General features: G+C 38.1%; 1 protein-coding gene across 2 annotated transcripts; it reads left to right on the forward strand.

The window, feature by feature from the left end:
• The first annotated feature begins 2,137 nt into the window (after window positions 1-2,137).
• On the forward strand, window positions 2,138-22,698 carry LOC135470127 (very low-density lipoprotein receptor-like). 2 transcript variants are annotated; one of them, XM_064748887.1, is made up of 20 exons: window positions 2,138-2,291; window positions 2,878-2,988; window positions 4,251-4,373; window positions 6,292-6,411; window positions 6,697-6,810; window positions 7,297-7,548; window positions 7,893-8,009; window positions 8,441-8,587; window positions 9,243-9,359; window positions 9,748-9,870; window positions 10,478-10,646; window positions 11,050-11,265; window positions 11,549-11,673; window positions 11,977-12,116; window positions 12,514-12,652; window positions 13,570-13,719; window positions 14,649-14,729; window positions 16,306-16,556; window positions 19,169-19,306; window positions 19,479-22,698. In XM_064748887.1, the coding sequence occupies exons 1-20, from the start codon at window positions 2,216-2,218 to the stop codon at window positions 19,515-19,517; spliced, it is 2,748 nt and encodes a 915-aa protein (XP_064604957.1). In that variant the 5' UTR covers window positions 2,138-2,215; the 3' UTR covers window positions 19,518-22,698. The 2 variants fall into 2 exon arrangements, with proteins under 2 accessions (XP_064604957.1, XP_064604958.1); XM_064748888.1 differs by lacking the exon at window positions 14,649-14,729.
• The last annotated feature ends 850 nt before the right edge of the window (window positions 22,699-23,548 follow it).

Genomic DNA, 23,548 nt, shown 5'->3' on the forward strand with positions numbered 1-23,548 from the left:
TTCATGAAGTCCTGAGTTATAAGTAATGAATGTCATAAACTGTAAATATAATAAGTAAACAGATAAATAAATATTAAATGAATAAAGAAATACACAGTTTAAACACATAAAATACACTACCCAAATACCTGTTTTCTTTCTAGGCGTATGTCGTCAAAGAACAAACATAGTTCGTTTATTAGTTTATTCTACGCCTATGGCTGTTCACCTCCAACGTACGGTGGCTCGTAAATGTCATTAAATTATTTTTAAGTTACATTACATTTTCATATCAATTTTTTTTTTATTTGGTTAGTGTTTAACGCCGTACGCAAGAGCATTTCACTTATACGACGGCAGCCAGCATTATGCCATGGGGGGAAGAAACCGGGCAGAGCCCGGGGAAACCCACGATCATCCGCAGATTGCTGGTAGACTTCCCCACATATACGACCCCAGAGGAAGCCATGCAGCATGAGCTGAGCTTGAACTCACAGTCACCGCATTGGTGAGAGGCTGTTAGGTCATTGCGCGCTGGCGCGCATACCACCTCGGCCATGAAAACTCCCCATTTTTATATTGAATTTCCACCCTATAGTGAAAATTCATTTCCACCGGGTAAAAACTAAATTCCACTAGGTAAAAACTAATTTCCACCAGGTGAAAATGATAATTTCCAATTATAATTTTCCACATGAAAATAAATTTCAACCTAGGTGAAAATAGATATCCCTCAACTGGGAATTGATTTCCACGTAAGTGAGCATATATGTCCAACCAGGTTGAAATTAATTTCCACCTCGGTAAAGGTGGGATACAATATGTCATATTACGTCCTGGGTAAAAGTCATTTCCCAACCGCGTGGGAATCAATTGATTCTCTGCCGGATGGAAACTGATTTCTTTACCTGGGTAGAAATTGATTTTCACCTGCATGGCTGCATGGAAATCTGTTAAATTTCCATTTTAAAAAAAAAAAAAATAACGCAAAAATATAACTAAATGGCCCTAACGAGGCACCTTATCGTGTTATGCACACGTATAGTGAATCACAACAATTAGATGATATGGTCATATACTAGACTTTCTGTTCACGGCAATTCGGAATTGATTTGATTAAAATGCCTTGAGATAGGCATTTTAACGTTAGTATAACCCCCGACAATGCAGTTGTAATTTCGTTAATGTAAACCTATGTATGCGTATACTATACCATAATTTAAATGAAATTGAATATATGTTATAGGCCTATATACACCACCACACATGCAGGTCTAAAATGTATCTAGATTCTTATACGCCTATCGCCTATATATATATATATATATATATATATATATATATATATATATATCTATATTATTCGTTGAACAGGTAAAATACCGAGACCGGTGCGATATGCCTAGCCTATATAGGCGCGTAGGCTTATAAGCCTGTATGGCTAGCTAGACCAAGTCGGAACCGTTATGTTCCATTTAGGCTCATGTGAATCCCCCATTTCATATTATAATCACTAATTATTAAAAAACAAAAAGTTGCCCAATGGTGTTGAGATGTAGGCCTATACAGGCCTTTAGGATCTCCAGTCATATGCATGTAGCTTCGTGTGTGTAAAGCCTATAGGCCTATTTCAGTATGAAACCAATTCCCTTTCAACCGGAGAATTTTGAAAAAGTGAACAATGGAACTTAAGTTTGTTCCCGTTCAAACATGGAAGGACTTATTGCACAATGACGTGAGACCGAGTTTTCAATTATGAAGTGTCGTTGTCATCATAACTAGGGCCTAAACAATACTTCGGTTGGTATGCATATGTGTGGTCGCCTATGTAGCTTGCTTTCAGTCGAGCTGTGGCGTGATCCAAAGATGAATATTCATGAAGGCTGTTCCATCAACACGGAAAACAATATGTATAGCAAGTTTATTAATATAATGTTGCATTATACAAATACTAGAATGCATTAGAAACATTTAAAAAGATTTTTCCAACACCGATGGCTCATTATTATGATGCACATAAATTATATAAAAGTTAAATAAGGCACGGACATTTTTTGAAGGGGGTAGATGTTGGACGATAACCGCTTGGGCGGTTTCGAGTCACCCCACTCTCAGCGCCTTTCTATTCGCGCCCTTCAACAGCGCTAGGCTACCGACTGTAAGATCATCAGATCCAGTGTATTATTTGTAGTGGCCATTTCAGAACCATACTAAGGAATATCGTCGGACAAGGAGTATGGGGAATTACCAGCGGATCGGACTGCTGTCAATATGGGTTATTTTACTTGTGTGTGTTATTCACTATGTGAATGGTAAGTGCGTGTATCTCTCATGCGCTGGTCGTCCTCGGATGAACTTTGTCGGCGATTGTTTGATAGCGTACAACATTTTATGTCTGTGTGAAGTGATTATTTGAGCGTATCGGTACACTTTGAACGTTTTATGACAGATTATGTAGATGTTTAAGTTGCGGATCTTGTGAGGAAGTGTGTTGTGGACTATATTGTCGTTTTCGGAGAATATATGGAATATTATCATCCATTTGTCTATATAGCAAATGTGCGCCTTCCAAGGAGCTATGCAGCTTACAAAAGTTGCTTCCCTGTTTTAGCTGTTAAACGGATACACGTGGTGTTGCTGATCACCGAAAAAACTGTTAACATACAAGTTGAAAACCATTGTTTTTCGTGTCATAAACATGATGTATTGTTGTTGTTAAAAGTACACTAGTTGGTGTTATCATACTGATGTTGACAGCAGTGATAAATATCAGTACTTTATCAGCGTCGTCTAGACGGAAACTGGATCAAAATTCAAACTGCTTGATTGATAAGTACCCTGTGGTTAGCATGTATATGAACTACATATATATGAATGTGTTATCGTGTCTTTCCGTAGGTGATTGCCCAGCATCTCAATTCAGGTGTAAAAATGGGAATTGTATACAAATGACATGGAGATGCGACGAGGACGATGACTGCGGAGATGGTTCCGACGAGGCAGAGTGCAGTAAGTCACCACTTAACGTATCATTTTATTATGGTTCACTAAAATAGCGCAAGTCTTGGTAGGCATATAAACGAAGAATTTTATTTGAATTTTGACCGATACATTTGCGATAGCGAATGACCTGAACGTAGCTATTGAGCAATCACGGAAAACGGGGCGTGCTTTGATTTTTGTTGCACAATTTTCGACAGAAGTGTTTTTGTGGGATTTAGAATAGAGGGCGTTTGAGAGGTGTGGCTCGTGGAGTGGGTCATTGCGGACATGGTAGCCTGGAGTTTTCCGTTAATCTCTACAACCCTCGTGTGTTGTTGGCTGAAGCCGGCTGTTGTCGGTTGTGGGCGTAGTTACAAGTGTTGTAGTAGTGTGACCTTCCGTTTGTTCAATGAAAGCTCAAACAATTCTACGTCACACGTGTCGCTGATTTTGATTGGCAGAAAATGCATCGGCTGAGGTAGCTTGACCGATTTGGGCCAATGAAAATGCAGGTGATTAAATCACTGGTAACCAGATCAATATCCCCCCTTCCCCACCCAACATACAACATTTAGAGGTAAACGAAGAGTAAAACTTCAATAGAAACCTGTTTTTAGACGTTGAAGTTATCACATGAATAAAATTCTTTTCCATCAACAAGCATACCCAAGCAGCAAATCTTTTACGTAACATTCCCCTGCAGTAACATTCTAATGCTCTGTGTAAAATCAAAGGTACACTGTTAAATATGGGTGTGTCTGTTAATTACCTCTATACTTTTGGTAGCTATGAAATACAAGTATGTCTGAATCATAAGGTCTGAACATCACTGCTATTGCATGATGATTGCACCCACCAAGAAGACTTAATTCACCAGGAGTACAGCAGAGTAACTGTTAGGGCTGATTCATTTCTGTGATGATGTTTATCAGATAGCCAGTAAATCAGGAAAATGAAGTTACATGTGGTGGAGGGTAGGGTGACCAGTGTACATGTACATGTAATTATATGTGTGTACTAAGATGATGATCTGTAAAGGTCAGCCAACTTGATATACACTAGCTAATTACAAAGGGGTTACTTTTCTCTGTATATAATGGATCCATATTTCAATCAAAATGTACAGCATAGAAACATCAACACATTAAACAAGACTAATGATTCCTCATTGTAACACTTCTGAATGGATTTCTGATGTGTACATAAATGACCACTGTATGAGTGAATTTGACATGTGTATATCTCATACTGCCAATATAATTACGGAAATTTACTTCTCATTGATTTAGCTGCAAAAACCTGCTCAAACTCCCAGTTCCGATGTGCTAATGGACGCTGCATACCTTCAAGATGGCACTGTGATCGTGACAAAGATTGCCAAGACGGATCGGATGAAAACCCACAAGATTGCCGTATGTTTTCCATGAATTTACATTATGGTTGCTGTTACACAGGCTTTGACTTTTAAAGGAAAAAAACTCTAAAAATCAAAGTAGGCATCACTTCATAAGGCATTCAAACGTTTGAGGTCTAAGGTGGGCTTTATGTACCATGCCATTAGAGTTTAGGAACTCTGATGTCACAGGAAGTTTTTCCAACTCTGATCACCTATGAGTAAAATATTAGTGAAATAATGTTTTAAACATTCCTTGCTTCTGGTGAACGTCAGGAAAAAAAGGTGATGTGATGTCAGAGTTCCTTGATACTGTCAGTATGGCTCATAAAACCCATCATAGAATTTAAATATCTGACTGACTCTCAACACTCTTAAGCTTTGAAATGAAAAAAAAAAAAATCATTGTGATCGATCTGTTTGAAAGCAGTTCAGAAGAGATATTTTTGGTTTTGTGATTTCATTCGTAAGTTACATGTACAAGTTCATTTACAGAATTGTATTTGTTAATGCATATGGATGTTTTTATGTGTTTATTTTTTTTTTCATGTCAGTTTGAAAAGAAGCTTAAACTTTTTAGCAGATGTTTGTTAAAGTGAAAGACAGCAGCTGACTAATGTTTATGTTCACTGAAAGACTACAATTCAAAGTGTCTTAAACTAGCATTAAATATTTGTTCTAGATTTTTTTCAACTCAGTTAAAGTTTATTGAAACTTGGTCTTGACAGCTTCAGCGCATCTCTATTATCGAGAGCAATGTGACGTCACATTTACTCTAGCGTCGAAGGTATTTTCCGTATAATAGTTGAAGTACTATCTTGTGGCAGGTAAAAGTTGTGGACTTCAGTGATGAAGGCCCAATTGATAAATATAGTTTTCTCGGAAAAGATGAAAGCAGTGCTGATTTAATTATCAGGGACATAAGAGAAAGCACCTTGGTGTTTCAATAATTTTACTGTATTTACCGGCCTGGATAGCACAGTTGGTAGAGCGTTCGCTTCGGGAGCGGTAGATCCAGGATCAGTTCTGGGTCGAGTTACACCTAAGACTTGAAAGGAGGAAGTTATAACTTCCTCGCTTGGCGTTCAGCATGATGGGGATAGTGCAACAACTGGTTGACCCGTATTAGTATAATGGCTCGGGCGGGGTAGCTTACTTGCCTTCGATAAGTCGTCTCAGTGAAGCAGCACTAGATAAAAGAGCGATGGAAATCAGTCCTGCAACAAGGAGGCACATTGCATACAGCCTAAGGATTCCTTCGTCGCCATATGACTGAAAAATTGTTGAGCACGACGTTAAACCACAAGCCCTCACCACTCACTGTATTTTATAAAAGAAAAGAGAAAAACATCCCTTCTATGCAAAAAAAAAAAAAAAAGGGAAGGTATTTGTAACTTAGGAACTGCAGCCTATATGCTTTTGGCCGAGACGATGTGCTACTGTCTGACACAATTTGTGATATCGTCATCGAATATTACACAGCTTGTAAATCAACTGATTTTTGTCTGTGGTGGTCCGTAAATGACCTGCCCCACAACACTTTGTGAAATGGCCCTACGGCTACATGTAAATAAATTGATGATCCCAAAATGATGTCTTATGCAGTAGTTCTGTGTTATGATATGTCACCTCATGGAGTCAATGGGTAAAGGCTACGTCACAGCTTAGGCCGTGCAATCTGATAGCAACGTGTTTGATTGGACCAAAATTCTCAAGATGACTGCCTCAAGTCACACCAACCATTTGCGCAGTATTGTCATTTTGTTGTACATGTTCGTTGAAATCTCATTAAACTAATAAAGTATGACACCTTTTAGAAAAAAAGCTTGAGTACACTGCTTTCGATTTAGCCAGGTGCTGTCTTGTCCTTTAATGTTGCTGTGATCAGCATGAAATACTTACATCTATTTCATCTTATGCATTTATTTTTCTTACAGAGCTAAAGGAATGTCAGTCTAATGAGTTTACGTGTGCTGATAAAGCCTGCATTCCGCAGCAGTGGGTGTGTGATGAGCAAGAGGATTGTAAAGATGGCAGTGATGAAAGGGCCAATTGTGGTCAGTCATTATTATTATTTATAACCCTGTAACCATGGAGATCAGGCTTCAGCTGGCATCCTTAAATGTGTCAGTGAAATTATTGATAATATCAAAACGCTGCTTATACGAAGTATTTTTTTGTTAGGAAAGCTTGATATATGTTAATGGTTTGGACTAAATTAGCTTTCATTTGCATCCAGAAATACTGTTAGGATAGTCTGTATGTCTCTAATTTTAAACGTTGATTTACAATTTTGTCTGCATGAAGTGCAGTTTTGGTTATTCTGAAACGTATATTTGCAGAGCGGCATTGTCCAGAAAATGAGTTCAGCTGCAAGAATCGGAACTGCATTTCGAAAAACTGGACTTGTGACCAGGAAGATGACTGTGGTGATAGGTCAGATGAAGAAAACTGCCGTAAGTAAAATTATGCAATGTGTACAAAATGGTCGTGTCTAAAACAGATACAGTACCATTGTCTCGCAAACCTTCCCACATATGGCCAAACCAGAACATGTGTAAATTACTAGTTAACAACCAGTTAATTGGTACTGTTGGTGAGGAGTTAGGCCAACAGACTTCATGGGTCTCATGCAGGCCCCTCAGTATGATGGATGGTGAAGTATAAATTATAAATATAAATAATTATTCAAGTATAATAACAATTAAGAACAGTTTATTAATAATATTAATTTGTTTAATAGTAGTTATTCTAATAATTGAAGGATAAGTATGAATATTCAGATTGCTTCAAATATTTAAAGAATGTAGCAGATGATTGTATTAACCTTTAAATTTTCATTTAAATAAAGGAAAAAACAAGCACAGTTTATATGGTAGTTAGCCATAGTTCACCAAATAGCATCAGATCTGTGATGAAATGGTGTGTTTGTTCTTCATCAGCCAATGTGAACTGTTCAGCTGGAGAGTTTATGTGTAAGGATCAGAAGCGCTGCATCCCTGACCGCTGGAAGTGTGATGGTGACCATGACTGCAGTGACAAGAGTGACGAGATGAACTGCACCATCACAAGGAAGTCCTTGTGTTCTAACCAGGAGTTCTCGTGTAAGGACGCCTCTGGAGAGTGCATTCACATCGCCTGGCATTGTGACGGGGACGTGGACTGCTCGGACGGATCTGATGAACCAGATGGATGTAAGTTATTGAGATCAAAATCTAGCCAAATCCGAAATTTCAGACTTTTTTCAGGAAATTTGAAAAGTGAATTTGACATTACCATTGATCACCAACCCTCTTCTGTGTTAAAGGTTTACTTTGAATCCAGCTGATTGGCGCCTTTTTGGAACAAGAACTGTATCTTAGTAACAAATTGTAATTTATTTGTTTGATTGGTGTTTTAAACCATGCTCACAAAATAATGAGGCCAGCATAATGATGGGAATTAACTGGGCAGAGCCTGGGAATTCTGTATATTGTGTTGTTTACACGCAGAAGCAGAAAATAGTCACTTTAAGTTTCTCTTGGTTGATGATGTGCAGGTGAAGTAACTTGTCGGCCGGACGATTTCTTCTGCAAAGAAAGCAAGTACTGCATCAAAGGCATTTACGAGTGTAATGGCAAAGAGGAATGTTTGGATGGCTCAGATGAGGATCATTGTAAGTACTTTTTGTTGACTTACGTAGAAGTTAACTCCTTCCGATATCATTGTTTGTGACACTGATATTGACATTATATTAATATCAGTACAAAAGTTTAGTCAGAAAAGGGCTCTAACAGAAAACTTTTCTTTGAAAATAAATTCTAACTGATCAGACAAATTTCCTAGTTTATGGCTTGGTACGCTTGCCCAGTGTTCCTGTTTCATGATCATGTTTTATATAATTATTGCTTTAAAGCTGGAAACAGAAAGAAAAACTGGTTAAGTTCTTATTTTACGGGCAGCATTTTGTTCTCACTGACTTATTGACTTGCTCTTGGCTGATATAGACTCATGCATGAGAAAAACATTATTGGACTAGCTCTGAGACTTACCTGCATATAGTCTGAAACTGGCTACACAACAGGCTTTTCAAAACTTTTGTTTCAGGTAACACAACAAAAAAATGTGCTAGTAATGAGTTTGATTGTAATGGCGAGGGAATATTCTGTATTCCAAAAAGTCGTGTTTGTGATGGTGTCAACGATTGTGGGAATTATGAGGATGAAATGCTGTTTGACCCCAAAGGATGTAAAGGTGAACACTTGTATTTTTAATTGCCTTTCTTGGTTTACCAAAAGTACACTTAAAGAGCTACTACAGTGTGAAGACTTGTGCGTCTTTAAAACGAAGTTGAATGATAAGGATTAAGTTAGTCTGAATTGCTTTCCTAAATTGTGCTAAATTTGAAATGTGTTAAAAGCGCTGTTGTTAGTTTCGGAGGACGACAGGGAAACAAATGTTTTCTATCGTTTCTAACTTTGCCTGGTGCAAGAACACTTGGCGTCACCCATCCCTGATGTATAGCAACAAATGACGTCCAACTTTCAAATGCGCATGATGTCATTCCAGCATAACTGCTTTACCTTTTACTCATAGGTAAAATTAGTTATTCCAACATCCAGTGTGGTGATTAGAGTTGGATAAACTTCTTGTGACATCAGAGTTCCTAACCTCTGATAGTATGGTCCATAAAGCCCACCCTAAAATTCAGCGCCTTCAACTCATTTCACAAAAATTTAAAAAAATAAATGAAAGTATATTTGTGCATAGTTTAGTGCTCTATTTATTGATGCCTACTTCGATGTTTAGATTCTTTTTCTCTAAGGCATTTTGCTTTGTCTTCATATAACAGTATTACCATTATAACTTGAATAGTTCTCACAAATATGTTTTCACTGTCTGTCCACAGAAGCTGATCCGTGTAAAACTGCAAACTGCGCCCACACATGTATAAATCTGCTGAAGACTGTCAAATGTGAATGTAATCATGGGTTTGAGCTGGGAAAAGATGGCCGCTCCTGTGAAGGTAAGCAAACTCAGCGCTCCTGGCGCATTGAGTGAGCAATGTCTCCATTTATCAATTTCGGGCAAAACCTTATGATAACTGTTTCACTGGTGCTTTGGCAAATTCTTCACATGGCAGGTGTGCCCTTTGCAAAGTTTTAGCATCCATTAGCGCTCGGCCTTTCTCTGCTTTTCATCACAGAGGATATTAAGTATTCTATTATAAACTGATAGGTTAATTTGATTTTGCCTCCTTCATTCAAGTTAAATTATATAACTGATCAAGCACAGTTCATATTTAATTTAAAAGGAATAACTTTTCATTAAAAACTTATACTGGAATTCATGATTTGGAACATGCTTTAAGAGCCCCTAGGTTTGATGCCTAATGTTGGATAATTTTGTTACAGATATCAATGAGTGTGAGATCCATGGTGTCTGCTCTCAGATTTGTACCAATAAGAAGGGACACTATACATGCTCTTGTCAGGAAGGTTATGCCCTGGAGAATGGCAGCTTTTGTAAAGCCATAGGTACATATGTTTTCTGCTTAATAAATACCCACCCTAAACTGTGGTCAGTAAACTGTGGATTTGATGAATTTCTTGCTTAATCTGTTGTTCGACTTCAGGGCCACATTAACAAAAAAACTTTGTTAATGAGACAAGATGCTCTGTGTACACACAATCTGACAAACGGCTCTACCCTAATTCCTCAACTTTTTTGCATATGAAAAAGCAACTTTCAGTGCAATTTATGCACATTTTTAATTTGATTTCAGAGACAATACTGCATTCGTTGGGTTGGTTAGTCTCAGGGCTTCACAAAACTGTGGTGAATTTTATCAGTTCACACAGAATAATGCCTATATACTTGAATACACACCTGTAGACATGTGGAAGGAATTACAGTCTGGGTTTTTGCAGACACCCATGTGCCCACTCTGTCCCCTTATAATGCTAGAGCATTATTAAACATCAGTCCATCAAATGTGCATGTGCTCCACAACTGATCTGAATTAATGCTAGTTTTATGAAACTGATCTGGAGCTGAAAGATTTCTCATTTGTTTATGGAAGGAACTACATCATGTATATCTTTTGTCTTCTATATCTTTAGTCTTTTATATATTTATCAACAGAGAGGCCATCATTAATATTCACAAACAGAAAAGATGTTCGTAAAATTCAGCTTGATCGGCATACCTACCTGACTCTAGTGGACAACACATCGAGTGCCATAGCTCTGGATTACCACTATGATGCTCATCATGTCTATTGGTCAGACGTGTCCTTGGAGAAAATTCAGAGGTGAGGAGGGAAAAAAAAGGCAGAAATCCAGTAATAGCCAGTAGAAACTATTTTGTTCAGTTTTGGCGATAAACATGAGCAATCTCTTCTGGCAACACTTACTTAAGCCTTTTCAGCCTCTTAAGTCGTATAAATCAATTTTTCTGTAACTTAGTTTTGTACATGGCCTTTGTCTGAGATGGAGTGCCCCAGAGCAAAGACATTTATGAGAAAAGGTATCAGATTGTATGAGATAAAGAAGCTTTTATGAAAAAGCACCTGTATGTAGGTTAATGCCAGCTGTCATCTGAACAAATACAGAAGCATCAGTGCAATTATCTGGGCACTATCTTCAGACAATTGGTACAGAATTCTTACCCCTAAAGCTTTCTGTAAATCCCCTGGAACTGATGTGTAATTCCAGAGCGTCAATCAATGGGAGTGATGTGGTGACGGTGGTTCATGACAACATCAGCACCCCAGATGGTTTGGCCGTGGATTGGATTCACGATCTGCTCTACTGGACAGACACTGGAAAGGACACCATTGAAGTGATGGATCTGAAGACTAACAAACGGCGAGTGCTGTTTGACCAAGGCCTGGATGAACCCAGGGCTATTGCTGTAGATCCTATCAGGGGGTGAGTTGATGAGGAAGTTATCAGAGCCATGCCTTATCCTCATTTGTGAAATTTCATCTCAAATTTTAACACCGTTTGTCCCTGGACTCTTGCCCATAAGGCTTAGTAGGGAAGCTTGAATTTCTGTTTCTTCATTTTTCCTTTTTTCTTTTTGACAACATGGATTTTTCAGATATATTTATTTCTATCCTCTTATCTTTAATAATGAATTATCTTTTTGCCTTCCCCAAATATTTTATGCATCATGATTAAAAGGTGATTGTTGGTGTTGTGTGTCTGACAGATGGATGTACTGGACAGACTGGGGACAGTTTCCTAAGATTGAGAAGAGTGGAATGAATGGTCAGCAGAGAACGTCCATGATTTACTCTAAAGCAGACCTCCAGTGGCCTAATGGCTTGGCTTTAGGTAGGCATCTACACTTTTTAGATTGTTCAAATTGTTTTGACTCTCACTCTTCTAATTGTGCACTTTATTTTTGGCTCAGCTGAAAATTTGGCCAAAACATTTGGGCACATAGTGTTTGCTTATGGTAATAATTTGGAAACATGCATTGTGTGCATGTAGCATTTTTTCACGTTTTTGATCATTTCACGTGAAAATAGTTGTTCTTGGCACTTTACTTGCCTGTTTGTCATTTTAAAACTGGATATTCACATATCTTGAGCTAAATGTCATCCAACATGGTTACTGGACCTTGTATTTTGGCAGATCATGTTGGCCAGAGACTGTACTGGAATGATGCTAAACTGCACCTTATAGCCAGCATCAAGCTGGATGGGACAGACATGAGGATTGTCAGGACTGACCCCTCACTCATTCGCCATCCATTTGCTCTGACTGTCTTTGAGGTAGGTTATAATTTAATGATCAGTCATCGTGCGTTAAGGATGACTGCCACAAAACCTGAAGGTAAATGAAATGTTCCAAAAATATTTGTGGATAGATGAAGTGGTTTGAGTGACCTCTGAAATATTGAGGAAACCAAGATTATATCAAGTGTGTAAATATTAGGACTGCTAAATTTTAATGAAATGTTAAGTTATTACAAAGATTGCGTTTGGGACTTCAGAGTGTGTTTGGGTATCACAAGTTAAAGAGTTGGCTATTCAGTCATTTCACACCAATACTCCTGGATGAGGCTAGCATGAATTAATGCTAGTTTAATGTACTGTATTAAAAAAAAAAAAAGTTTTCATGCCCATGCTGAAACACCAGTAATTGTTTTGAAATGTTTCTGGCCATCAGGATAGTGTCTACTGGACAGACTGGGCATCAGAGTCTATCCAAGCAGTTAACAAATTCACCGGGAAGAACAAGATCATTGCTCTGGAGTTACATTCCCCCATGGATATTCACATCTACCACCGCTCCGTTCAGCCTAAGGGTGAGCAGACGCCTGTCTCAATATTGTTCTTTAACGGTTGGGGTATGACATAGTTGTGCAGTTACACAATCTGGCATTTGTTTTGAGGTTACTTCTCTGTACTGCCTTTTGGGTGGGAAAGCTGTCTGACCTGCCATGACAGGAAAAATGACCTACTTCTCACTAGGTCATGGTGTACTGGTTTTGCCTTTCTGCACAACAACCTCTGGAAAATTCCTCTCCTGTCGGATGTTCAGCTTGGATAGTGTTGACAAAAAAAAATTGTAGTCTGACAGGTTACAATTTATGTCTTTTTGTTAGGTGCATGTAATATGAGCTGGAAAGTATGTATTTTATTTGTCACTCTTCTCTTAAATTCATGTTACAAGTTAGTTACTGGAAGCTGTAAGATTGCCAGTGAGCATTAATAATTTAGTTGTATGTAAAGGGGTTTGGACTCTTACGTGAAACAATAATTGTTTGGAAGTATAAGCAACTTGTATGCAAATATGTGCAAAATATAAGCATGTGTTTGGGACAGGACACATCTGGTCACTTAATATGCCTGTTGCCGTGGCCAGCAAGGAACGATATGAAAGATAATGAAAGAATGGAAATGAAAAACAGTGAATGACATTCTGAGAATTATGCCTGATAATAATGAGGAATTATAACGTTTGACAACAGAGCAGTACGCAAAGCATTGGTAAATTATAAGCGTCAGTATTTTGTAAAAAGTTCATTGTTATGTATGCAATTGTTTCATGTCTGCGAATTAGGTGTGTAGGTGCGAGTAGAACAAAAAATTCTCAGATGCCTGTCATCTCCAACAAAAACATTGAGTTCTATGATCCAATTCCTATGCCAGCTGTTATAGATGCTTACAATTCACACAGTGTAATCATGAAGTCAAAGAAATGGATGTGTTGTTGTTGCAGGTAAAAATCACTGTGGTCCCAATAATGGAGGCTGTGAACACCTGTGCCTGCCTGCCCCGCAAATGTCGGCAATGTCAGCAAACTACACCTGCGTATGTCAAGATGGATATGAAAATGACGAGAACGACAGCCATAAATGCATTCCTTCAGGTAAAATATCAATTGTTGGGTTTCCATGCCTCCTTTTACATGTACCTTTGCTATTCATTGTCTTTTGACTTTTTTCTTGCAAACATCTCCTTATCTGTCTTTACTTCAGCCCGCCATTTTTAACGTTTACTTTTTGGGATTTTCTTGGTAAATGCATGATTTAATTTTTAGCTGCCTCATGGTGAAGTTTAGAGCATGATTGTAGTGCTAGTAGATGGTAGAGTTTACTAACGTGCTTTGTCTGGTTCGGTCTCTTGATGCTTCTTGGTCATATAGTTTTCACTGGAAAGTTGTAGTCTGTTTGAATGTTTGTCTTTGGTGCGTGGAAAGGGTTTCTTCTGGAGTTCTCAGGAAAACCTTTGTTACAGCAGCTGTCTACCAGATTTGTTTTGTAGCTTTTAAAAAAGATCTTGGTATCTAATGAATAATGCATTGCTGTTTGTTTGTCATCAGGCACTTTTTTTCTGTATCTTTGCAAGCCTTAATTATTTGTTTCTGTTTCTGTATCCACTCATTTGGCTCACATTGCACACACTAATCATCTCAATGCCTTTGTCGACTATCTTGGGTTGCTTCCAACTAGACATTTGTATAACATTTTCTCAAGTTTAATGATTTGACCAAATTAGTAATATAACTTTCTTTCATACAGCTTTATAATTATACCCTGTAATAATAATTGGTGGGTCCACTGTTCTATATTTGTAGCCGACCAAAAATATTGAGGATAATTTCATATGATACAGTTTTAAAGTATACATTTATCTTGATATTTGTTTGAATGAATTTTCCTGTTGGTTGAAAGTAACATCACTAGACTACATGTAGCTCATGACACATAATTTCTTGCAACCACAGAAGAGCTTTGAATGGCTCAGTAGTTTACCTGTTACTCGTTGAATGCTAACCTGAATTGTTTGTGTCTACAGTTGATATTCCCCTCCATAACTCAACAATTGATGGCTCTTCCGACAATATTACCACCTCTAACAACAGTTCAGTAGACAATGGTATGTGGTATCCCAGGTTGTTCTGTTTTAGTACTAGTTGTAGTCTGTCATGTGGAGTTTCTTTGTTGGAAATTTCAAGGTTCACAATTTTTCAAATACTTGACATTGCACTTCCTTTGGACTCCAGCGATACCCCAGGCAACTGATAGGGGAATCAGGTGAATTGTGGTGGAGAAAACAGGAAAACAGACTTACATACATAAATGTATTCTTATGGGTATACAACTTCTGGTTTATTAACACGATGTTTCGATGTAGTTACTGACATCACTTGACTACTTCTGGTTTACTAACACGAAGTTTCGATGTAGTTACTAACATCGTAATCAAGTAATGTTAGTGACTGCATTGAAACGTGGTGTCAATAAACCAGAAGTCATATATCCATAAGGATGCTTTGTCCAGTGTACTTCCATCCCAAATTTTAATGCCACTCAAACACGTCAAACAAAATAAATTTCTTCCTGTACAAGTAGATAACAATTTTGTTTTTGGAACACTCTTTTGGTGGAGTGGTAAAGAGACCTAATGTTTTATTTTGTAATATCGTAGAGGAATGAATAATTATGGCCTAAAGCCACTGCGGTAATATTTCAGCCATATTGTGGTGACAAAGAGAACAATTTTTAATTAGTTATTCAGCATGACACAAATTAGGACTTCTTGAAGGGAAACTGAAATAATATTGAAGATTCTCCTCTGGGTGTCTGAACATATGTTGTCTGTTGGCCATTGCTGGCAGGCTTGAGAATTCTATTCAGATGAGGGCTGAGATTAGAAGATTGAGTCTCTAACTGCAAAAAACTGGATTTTAGTTTGTACCAATGATTATCATAGTGAACTGTTGGCGTGTGACACCTAATGTGCATTGTTGACTTTGGAAGGACTTGTCTGTACTGCAGGGTGTGTCACATGATATGGTCATTTGGTACTCGATCAGAAAATGTTTGTTAAAAAGTTTACAGATGGTATCAAGTGCATGTTTAGTCATGTTATTGCAATACTGTCATATATGTATACATATATATTTAGCTTCACCCCAGTATTTACTCAACATAAATAATCTCGTAAAAAAGGCCAGGTCATCCAGTCCTGCTGATTGATACTAACGTACCTGCAGCATTATATGAAATGTTTATAGAGGCTTTGGGGTTTTTCCCCCGACTCCACTTGCTGGCCTCAGCATGTGGCATTTTCTCTCTGTACTTAATAAAAATGAAAGATGTTGATAACATATATATTTAATTCATTGCAGTTAAGGATCTGTTATATTATGCTTTTCATGATTGGCTTGTAGACGATTTTAGTGCCGGCATAAGGGTACCGTTCAATGATATAAGTTAAGTCCTAAAGACCTATAAATCACCAGTCAAGATTAAATGGGATCTCTTTATTTTATATATGAGACATAAGTCTGCTAGATGCCTGCAGTTACTAGTCATGTCGGACACTTAACTTTGGCATGACTGCAGAGTTGTCTTCAGCCTAGAAATTTGGACTTTCAGAGTTAACACCACTTCATTAGTACATGCACACACATTATATACATAATAACCTGTAAATTCATTTTTTACAGTGTACCCTATCCGTGTACCAAAGCCAGCAACAAAGAGTCCACAGACTACTGTGCCAGTGAAGAGTCCTACCAAGAAGCCCTTCCAGCCTGTGACGACCCAAGACAAGGGGTACACCATTCAGCCTGCAGACAATGATACAGACACACATGAGAACAAGGCCATCAACAAGAGCTCGGAAGCTAAGGAAGGCATCAACATAGCAGTCATCGTCATCATTGTTGGCATTGTTTTGCTGCTCTGTATACTCGGGGTAAGTTGTCATTCTGGAATCCATGCTCAGGAGTGACGTTATCATTGTCGGTTCCTGCTGAGAAAGTTGTAGAACAGAAGTGTTCCAATACCATTTAGGACTATGTGGAATGACTTGGAGGTTACCTGTTATTGAAGGAGTAGATATACAGGGCTTGAAATAAGACCTCACACCAATAGGTTACATCAGACCTTCCTGCTTGTACGATTTTGGTGTATTTTGTATGCTAAATATGAAGACAAACCGACCATACGCCAAAGAAGTATAAAATATGCCATACACGAAAGAAAAAAAAATCCAATGTCCGACTTGATTTTTTTTTTTGTATACAAGTCTGTTTAGTCTCAGATCCACAATTTTAACATTCCCATTTCAGCAAGGATCTAGTAGGAAACCCCCAACTTGCAAATTAATATAGCTTAAATGTAGAGCGCAAAGGGTTTCAGAGTGGTGACCCGTTCATTCTGTCTTTTTATGTCAATCCTTTTTGAGCATTCTTTTCCTGGCAAAATGACTGGCGATTACATGCCTGGCGGTGATGTGCATGAAGTCAGCGGATGTAAAAGCACAAAGTCACAGTGAGAAATTCTTGAACAAGCACCCCTTAATTCTCAGAATTACAGCGGACATTACAACTGGAAAATCCACATCATTACATGATCAGTACAGGTCCCCCGGTCTAGAATGGCTGTCAGAGTGAGTTCAGGATTTGCTCCTGTCACAAATATTTTAGGGTATCTATATATGTGACATATGTTCTAATCTGCAATTTTTTTTACAGTGCAATAAGCAATTGGTCAAAAAAAGCCTGATCACAAAAAATATACAGAACACATCAAAGATTATACACCAGCTAAGGATGCTATATCCTTAATAACCTTATTATCTTGAAGTAGAATATGAAAAATTTTCCTCTTAATGACCCAAACTAACACCCCAAACATGTCTTTTGTTTCCCTCTGGGGCACCTTAGCCCATTTTTGGGAATTTGACATCTCTGTTTTAGTGACACAAGTAATAGTTACTGTAAATAAGACTTTTATGCATTGGTGTTTTTGTTTGAAGTGATCGAAGGATTAAAAATATATCTGCCACATTGTTGTCGTGATTTTGTACACCAAAGATTTGATTTGTACATCTAAACATGAGTCTTTGTAGACATTACATTCACCTGGGGTAGGTATGTTTGTTACAGTAATTGAATGGCCTGAAACCCTATTATCTGGGGGCGTGTATTATACAGTGATACAGCAGTTATTCTCTATTCTTTATTCTCTTTACTATGGCGTTAAATGCCCAGTACTTACATAAGTGAGATATGTTCTCAAATCAAAATTATGGCTTTTTAATTTTTTAAATTTTATATTATTGTTAATTTATTGTGATGCAAGTATAATTTATTTCATTTTATGTTTTATAGAGGTACCGTGAAGCCATAAAATATGAAGTTACATTTTCCGCCGGTTTAAGGTGTTATGACAGTGTAAAAATATGTTGTTAACTTAAAACTTGGCATTGCATCATTATAACTCTAATGGTTTCTGAATGTAGCTGTTATTTAAACTTTCGTTTTAAAGAATTTAGTAGAGCTCAGGGTGGCGCAGTCGGTGCAGTGCAATGCATGACACTAAATTAACTAACAGTGAACTAGTCAACTGACCAAGTATTAGAAGTGCATAACGCCAATGGCCTCATGCACCACATTCTAGTTTTCAACACAATGCAGTTTTGGATTTTACAAGAGACTTTGTGAAGAAGATTTGAAAAGCGGGAAGTAAATTATCGCAAGACAAATGTCCTCAAAGATGTGGGTAACTGCATTTTTCATCTTCCTTTCTTTGCACCACCAGTCCAGTGCATCGTGTCAATCATGCCATGCATCAGCTTTTAAAGTTGAAGTTTTCTATCCTCAGGATTTTGTTTTACGACACTTTTGATTTGAAAGAAAATTGCAACTAGAATGGGAAATAAATTGTTGACACGTTACATAGCCCAGCTCCTTAACAGATTTTGTCATTCAGGGTATTTAGCATTTTATTTTTCTGCAGTTTTGTCAGTTTGTCTTTGGCGAACGAAAGATCGTTTTCAGAAATTTGTCCTTGTATAACCTCCCTGTAACCTGAAAGATCGTTGGCAGCTTACTTCAAGCCCTGGATATATAGTCCAAGGAACTGTTCATAAACCATTTGTCTGCTATTTTCTCATTTGTGCTACCTTGGACCAAGGCAGATGAAAACATCAGTTTGTTTTTTTGTGGTTTACCCACACATTTGACTAGATTGTGACAAATTTTCAAACCTGATGTCTGTTTGTTGAGCCAACCTTGACTAACTAGATGAGGACTGTGTCAGTATGGAGGTCAGGGGTGAAGCTAAAACTCCTTTGACAGAAATATTTTTTGCCAGATTAACTTCTAACTTACGTTGTTGCCCTGTGAAGACGACTTAAATTGTCACAAGCAGATCTGCATGATAGATAGATGGGCAACAAGCTCTGAATAACTACTAAAGTAGCATTTAGGATTTCTGGATGTGGAATCAGTTTAGCCTTATTTAACTAGTAAACTGAAATTAGTTCTTGTTTGTAATGAACTGTTTTTTTTTTTCTTGCAGATTGGCTTTATTGTGTACCGACGCTTTGTGAGTCAGAACAAGAAGACAATGAATTTTGATAATCCTGTGTACAGAAAAACAACTGAAGAACAGTTTGCAATTGAAAAGCCTGTATCGACAACTAACCATTTACCATCGGTGAGTTTAATACTTCTGCACCTTTTCCAAAGAAGTATATATTTGTTGTTTCACACAAGTTGAGTAAAAATACAGATTTAAGGCAGAACAATATAGTTACTAATTACATGTTGTACACAGTGGCTAAAATTACTCCTTTGGTAAGAATGAGGGTTTCATTTTCTCTTTGCAGACTCTCCAACCTTTAACAGCTGAAAACGAGTATGCGTGACAGAAGTAACAAGTTGGAGTGATAGTGTGATGGGATTTCAGCATAATGGTTGGCTGTGGGTAAGGATGGGTGTGTATAGCTGAGGATGGGTGTGTATAGCTCGGGAGTGCTGACTAACGTATACCAGGACTCACTCTCAGTGCTAAGGATTTCTGCAACAGAAAAGAATGTTCTGTCAGATTTATATGTCCTGGGTTGCTGAGAGACAAGGAATGACACAAAGCAACAGTGGTTGTCAACTGGAAGCATTTGTAAGCTACATTTATGCAATGGTAAGAGTGACATGTAGGAACAAGGTTACTCGCTGGTTGAAAGATTACAGCTAGTGTCACACTGAACTTCCTGACGAACTGCGATGTTGTGCGATGACTGGTAGGAGGCATATGTATGACCGAGTGAGGGATGCAAAAGACTGTGGTTCTTCCATTAAGAAATCGCAGCTGGAGTGCTGAAAAAAAAGCTGCCTAGATTGACTCCTAGGCCAGTGGAAGGAAGTGGTGTTGTGGTCTACTTTACAAATATTGCTATGGTTCTTATGGAATAAGAGAAAGGTTACCCCCCATACTGCCTCCAGGAGAATGGGGTTTACCACAGGCCTTAATGATCACTTTGCAACTTAAACACAAAGTGCAAAATCGATGGACCAAGTGGCCTGTGTAAGTTACAAGGGTGCCAAGTGGAGAACGAGAACGGAGCTTAGCAGTAACTGGGCAGTGGAGTTTCTGCCTGATTAGTTGCTGCTGACTTGCACAGCTGGACAACTATGCTGGATAGTTACAGTGATCAGGGAGGCAACAACAGTAGTTTGCATATGTGTGTGATCAAACAGGTGATAAGTTCAACAAAGTTTGTAACTCAACACCTGAGTTGAACACAGCAGTTGATTTGTCAGCAGCAAAGTTAAGGTCAGCTGGGCAAGTGCTGAGATGGGCAGTGTGGTCAGTTAGGCATCTGCTGATTTGGGCACAGTTGTCAGTTAGGCAGCTGATGAGCTGGTCACCCTGTTTGATGAGGCAGCTACTGAGTACGGCATACTGGTCAATTAGGTAGCTGCTGAGTTGGGCATGGTGGTCAATTGGCTGCTGCCTGATCAACAGTGTACCTAGCTCTGCAGCTGCCAAGTTGGGCACACTGTTTGAACAATCAACTGTGTACAGTGGTCAGTGTGGCAACTCGTCAGTTATGGAAATTGTGTTGTAAGGCAGCTGCTGATCTAGGCACATCGCTGGCCTGTCCATTTGATTAGGTATGTCTGAGACATGGATTGTATGTACTGACAAACTAAGACGAAGAATGAAATCAATGTAGTGTTTACACATGTATACATGTGGGGATAAGAGAGCATTCCAATACTTTGAGTTAGATAATAAATAGTTGCAGCGCCATTGAAGGAAGAAACTGAGACCCTTCCTGCAGCCATGAAGAAATGTGGCACAAGATCAGTTGGTGAGTAAAGTTTCCATGCCATCGTGATATTTAGGTGTGTATGGGTTGTATATTGTATATTTCTCCACGACTGTCTATATGTAGATTTCTGCCTTGTACATGTCTGTATATTTATATCTGTTTATGGTTGTATTTTTGAAGGCCTGAAAATTTTTGCCTGTTTCAAACATTTCTCTTCCCAGTTTGATATAGTCTCATTTTGTTTTTCTGGATCATGAGCCTGGAAACATTCAATGCTTGAAAAGAGATTATGTTATTTATTGGTGTGCACGTGTCTGAGTGAGTGAGTGTGATGGTGGGTGGGTGGCTGACTGTCTGAAATGTCAGCTCTATCTGGATATACGAGTGCTCATTCTATATGGAGTAATATATGAAGCATATTATGTGCGTGTAAAACATGAATTACATATTACTGTAAGTCCCCACCATTTGTTATGAAATTAGTTTTTGTTGTTTGATATTTTTTGTTTGTTTTGCACTTACACTGTCACGTGTATGTATTTGTGTGTATATATTGGTCATATTAGTGTTTTCAGATCCAATGTTCTATAGGTGATACATGTAGGAATATATAGATATGTATATCATCCCCCTCCCCATCAAAGTGCTGCAGTGCAATGTTTAGTTTCTCCCCCTCCCCCTCCCCCCCCCTTTCATTTACCCAAAGTTTCTTGATATATGATTCAAATTTTGCTTGTCCATGTGATTCGTTTGGAAGGGATGGCTGTCCTTGGCATTACATAGCTGGACAAGACATCGGTCTACTATTCTTCCAAACTGAAGCACACTTATATACCGCTTAAAGGTGTGATATATGTACATCACTAAGTCAGTGTTGAACTTTTGTCATCCAGTGTCTACCAAACCAAGTTCTTACATACATATAGCTAAAAACCTGGGATGTCAGGTAAGCATTAAAATCTGCTAAAAATTTGACAGAACATCTAAGCAATGAGTGTCTATGTCAGTCCGTGAGCCATTTGAGGAAAACACTATCAGAAAACACGCTACGTAGTACTATTATAGGGGAGAGATGCGGTGGGGTTCATACTTCACACAAAACTTTTATATCTAGTCCAGAGTAAGTTGTGACTTAACAGGATTGATTTAGTGTTAAAGCAATTTGCAACCCACCTAGATAACGACTCTGTATTGGTTACCATGACAGCAATTTTACAGCGAGTACAACACCTGTATGCCGTTGAGTTTACCTGCTGTAATGCTGTTTGAAAGCACCCATACATGCTCTGAAGTTGGCTTGCTGGACCCCTACCATCACTGCCAGTGTCAGTGGGGTTTATTTATCAGGCCCCAGTGAGTCCATTTTATAATACCTCATTCAGGCTGAATTAACATTTAGAGGGGCTATCCAGAGTGTGAAGTTCAAAGTTCAGCCAGTGGCACAGCCAAGAAATGCGAAAATCGCTTCTTACATCATGAGAAATGAAAGGCATTTTGTGAATGTTCAGACCAAATTGAGGTAACGTAAATTGTTGGAGAAGCTAGCCATTTGCAACAATAAGGTTGTGCATGCTGCTTCTCGGAGAAGTTTCAAATTGAACATGTTGAACCTTGACAACATGGACCCCAGACATGCTCTTTATCAAATGTTGAATGGGAGTATCATGTTATCTTGTAGTCAGCTAATTTATTCTAGACAGAATCAAGTTATTTTATAGTCACAAATGACATTAACAAGGCTTAATGACGAAAGCATTAAAAAGTACTAAGTTGAAAAAGGTTTTTTTTTTTTTTTTTTTTTTTTTAAACCTTTGTAAGAAGACGTACTATTCGTTTGCTTTCTGAAGGAGCCAAATGTACTTGTAGCAGAGTTGTAAACTAAAACCTCCTGGAGGAGATTGTCTCTAAGCTTTGTTTCTGGCGGGAATAGTGCTCAAGATTCTGTGTATATCTGTTAAGATAAGTTAAGATCTAGTCGCATAGAAGCCGAGCAAGAGAGATGTCTGTCAATATATTGAACAATTTGAGCACACCAGGAGTTTACTTAAACAAGCCTTCAAGTCGTTCAGAAATCTTTATAACGAAAAATAATAATAATAAAAAAAACTTAAAAAGAATGGAGAAATTGGGAAATTTGGAAATGTCTCTAAGCTGTAATAATTAAAAAGTGGTGCCCTGATAAAATTTATATTTGCAATGGGTCAGTTATTTGGGCTTTCTTGTGGGTGTAAATTGTTACTACTTGACGATGGATTAAATGTTGCAAAAATCAGACTTTTCCACCAATGTTTTTGTGTTACCTGTAATTCTGGAAAGTTTGTGAATATGGGATTCTATTATGTTACGAATTGTTTGGTGGTAATTTTGACCTGATTTAATGAGCTCAGCTTGCATGTAATGCGTTGCACTAACAGCAATGTAACCCACCTGTCGTACCTAACATGTACATCAGTGGATTTGAACAGCCTGAGATGTGATGCCTCTCCCAAGGCAAGCTACCTTAAGAACGATTTCTTTGACCAGTTAAAAAAGTTTTGTTAAAAAAAAAAAAGACATACATTGGTTGGTTGGTTGGTTGGTTGGAAGATGTCACTGAACAGACTGAGCTGTGGTACACTGTTAGA

The sequence above is a fragment of the Liolophura sinensis genome, chromosome 7 (assembly GCF_032854445.1).
Source record: "Liolophura sinensis isolate JHLJ2023 chromosome 7, CUHK_Ljap_v2, whole genome shotgun sequence".
In the NCBI taxonomy this organism is placed as follows: domain Eukaryota; kingdom Metazoa; phylum Mollusca; class Polyplacophora; order Chitonida; family Chitonidae; genus Liolophura; species Liolophura sinensis.